The following is a 2,459-nucleotide window of genomic DNA, read 5'->3' on the forward strand; positions in this document are numbered from 1 at the left end:
ATAAGGGTATTTCCCAAAATGTCAAACTGTTATCTGTTCTTATAGCTTGTGGAAAAAGGTTTGGGATCTCACCTTAGTGTCATTGCCTCATTTAAATGCTGCATTAATATCATGTGCCTTGATTTCACTAATGTGTGTTTTGTTGTTATTTCTATGCACTCCGTGTATACAGTTTCGCTCCCTGTCCATGGTGTCAGAGTGCCTGTTCTCTCTGATCAACGGAGACGACATGTTTGTAACGTTTGCTGAGATGGAGAAAAGTGGCACACTGGTGTGGATCTTCAGCCAGGTGTACCTTTACACCTTTATCTCCCTCTTCATCTACATGGTGCTGTCCCTCTTCATCGCACTCATCACCGGAGCCTACGACTCCATTATGGTATTGTTTCATCAGTTACATTTTTCCAATCCTTAGCTTTATAAGAAATATCAACAGAACTAATGACTTTCCCATTAGCCTCAGCTAACATGCTAAGCTAGGATAGTAAACATGGTAAACATACAGAATCTGCATGTTAGCATTGTTATTGTAAGCATGTTAGAATGCTGAAGTTAGCATTTAGCTCAGAGCTCCACTGTGCTCAGTCGCTCAGTGTTTTTGTTCTGAACAAGACAAGAATGACAACCGATGGAAAAATAGGTTAAAAGTTTAAAATAAAAAAAGCCTCCAAGTGCCATTAGGAGCAGTGCAACGGTCCTTTTAGAATATCAAAAGATGATTTAATTTACAAGAAGGAAGTCAAGTCCAATTACAATAAATTAGATTTAGAAAAGTAGAACCAGGACAAAGGCAGACTATTCATGCATGTAGTTTCATTTTGTCAAACTCAAATCCACACAATAGCCAAGGGCTTTTGGCTTCGACATTTTATGTGACATGTAGCGCTCGTCATCAAATTCTGTCTTGTGTAATTTCCCTCCAAGAGCATGTATGGTCACACACAAACTCAATACAGAAACATGACTGTGAATCGGTGGTGAGATGAGCATGTCGAATATTTTCAGCTTTACATTGTCTTCCCACAGGCCCAAACACAGGAGCAGATACGTGTCACTGATCTGCACGCCTTCATTGCACAGTGCATGGATACACCCAGCTCTGGCAAGTTCCGTGGGCCTGAAGGGTCGTCATGCTCCTTCCTCTGCTGCTGTGACTGAGGAGGAGGAAGACGAGGAGGAAGAAGAGGATGCACACAGGGAGTAGGCTGTGTGTGTGTGTGAGTGTGTCTCTGTGTGAAAGGGTAAGGGAGTCTTGATTTTTTTTCTCTCTTTAAAGCACGATATTTCCACTCCAGTGAAAGCCGGCTGCAATTGCACTCCTTTTTCCAGATACCCAGCAGGGGCGATAAATGCCTCGAGAGTGAACAGACTGACCTTGGACCACGTTGTCCTCTGTAGCCTGTGTTTGAATTTTGCATTTAAATTTGTGCTGCAACGGTAGAATGCACTCCACAGTCACAAGCCCAATTACCTGCTTCGGCTTTTGTACTGTATGAATAATTTATTGTCTCTTTCTGAAATGTCAGTTTGTTAGGGCTTTGATGACTAGACGCATAATGCCAGGAAACATATTCGTTGCTGTAGACTGGACACCGGGTCCACTATGTATAATAGATTTGAATTTTCACTTGAATGATCCTCTATGTACAGGGTTTTATTATCATTTTATTGTCCACATGGCTACCTAGGTGATTTTGTGCCTCTTGATTATGTAAATATGTATGAATCATCATATCAGGTAGAAAAGACACAGGAGACAGCTTGGCAAGCTTAAAAGAAAGATCTGTACTGTATGTATGCATTAACTTTTCAGTCAAGGCTGTTTTTATTCTCTACTCCTCCCCTTGGTTCATGTTCTCCTCTGAGGGAGATGATGGCTCCATGAGGAAGGACGAGCCCTGCAGCCAACCAATTAGTCATCAATATGCATGAACTGTTTCTGCCGTAAAGAGCCAGGTGACTGCGAAGGCTAATGCACTGCGAGGCAGAGCCTTTTTACTGTTTGATTTAAAGTGCTCCCTGCAAGGCTGCAAAATAATGTTTGACAAAGAAACAGGCAGAATTTTTGCAATATTGCATGGGTGTAAAAAAAAAAGCAGTCTTAGTGATTTTTAAACATCCTGATCAAAAGAGAAGATAGGATCGAACTCATCTGCTTGGACATGCACAGGCAGCTGAGTATCAAGCTGAAATAGCAGTGGACTGTACAAAAGGCAAAAGACTGTACAGGTGAAATATGAAGTAAGAAAAGCAGAGGGCCCAAAACAGAGCTCTGAGGTACTCCTTATTTCACACTAGAAAATGTTGTTGTAGTATTGTTATAAGAAATACACTGTGTTCTGTCAGATAGGTCAGACTTTAACCACAGGAGAGCCAAGCCAGAGATGGCAAATAGTATGCAGGGACCTGTGGTATCAAAAGCCGCACAGAGGAGGAATCTGAATATATAGTAAGCAGAG

The 2,459-nt window shown here is 41.6% G+C and overlaps 1 protein-coding gene across 1 annotated transcript in view; it reads left to right on the forward strand.

The window, feature by feature from the left end:
• The window catches only part of LOC118323574 (mucolipin-1-like), a 9,145-nt gene extending 6,695 nt beyond the window's left edge, over positions 1-2,450 (forward strand). Inside the window, exons 12-13 of the mRNA XM_035655579.1 lie at positions 173-379; positions 1,027-2,450. Of these exons, the coding sequence (XP_035511472.1) occupies positions 173-379; positions 1,027-1,158 (339 nt within the window). The 3' untranslated portion in view covers positions 1,159-2,450. The remainder of the gene's footprint in view (positions 1-172; positions 380-1,026) is intronic.
• The last annotated feature ends 9 nt before the right edge of the window (positions 2,451-2,459 follow it).

This window comes from Morone saxatilis, unplaced genomic scaffold (assembly GCF_004916995.1).
Source record: "Morone saxatilis isolate NCDOM2014 unplaced genomic scaffold, NCSU_SB_2.0 Contig14, whole genome shotgun sequence".
Taxonomy (NCBI): Eukaryota; Metazoa; Chordata; class Actinopteri; family Moronidae; genus Morone; species Morone saxatilis.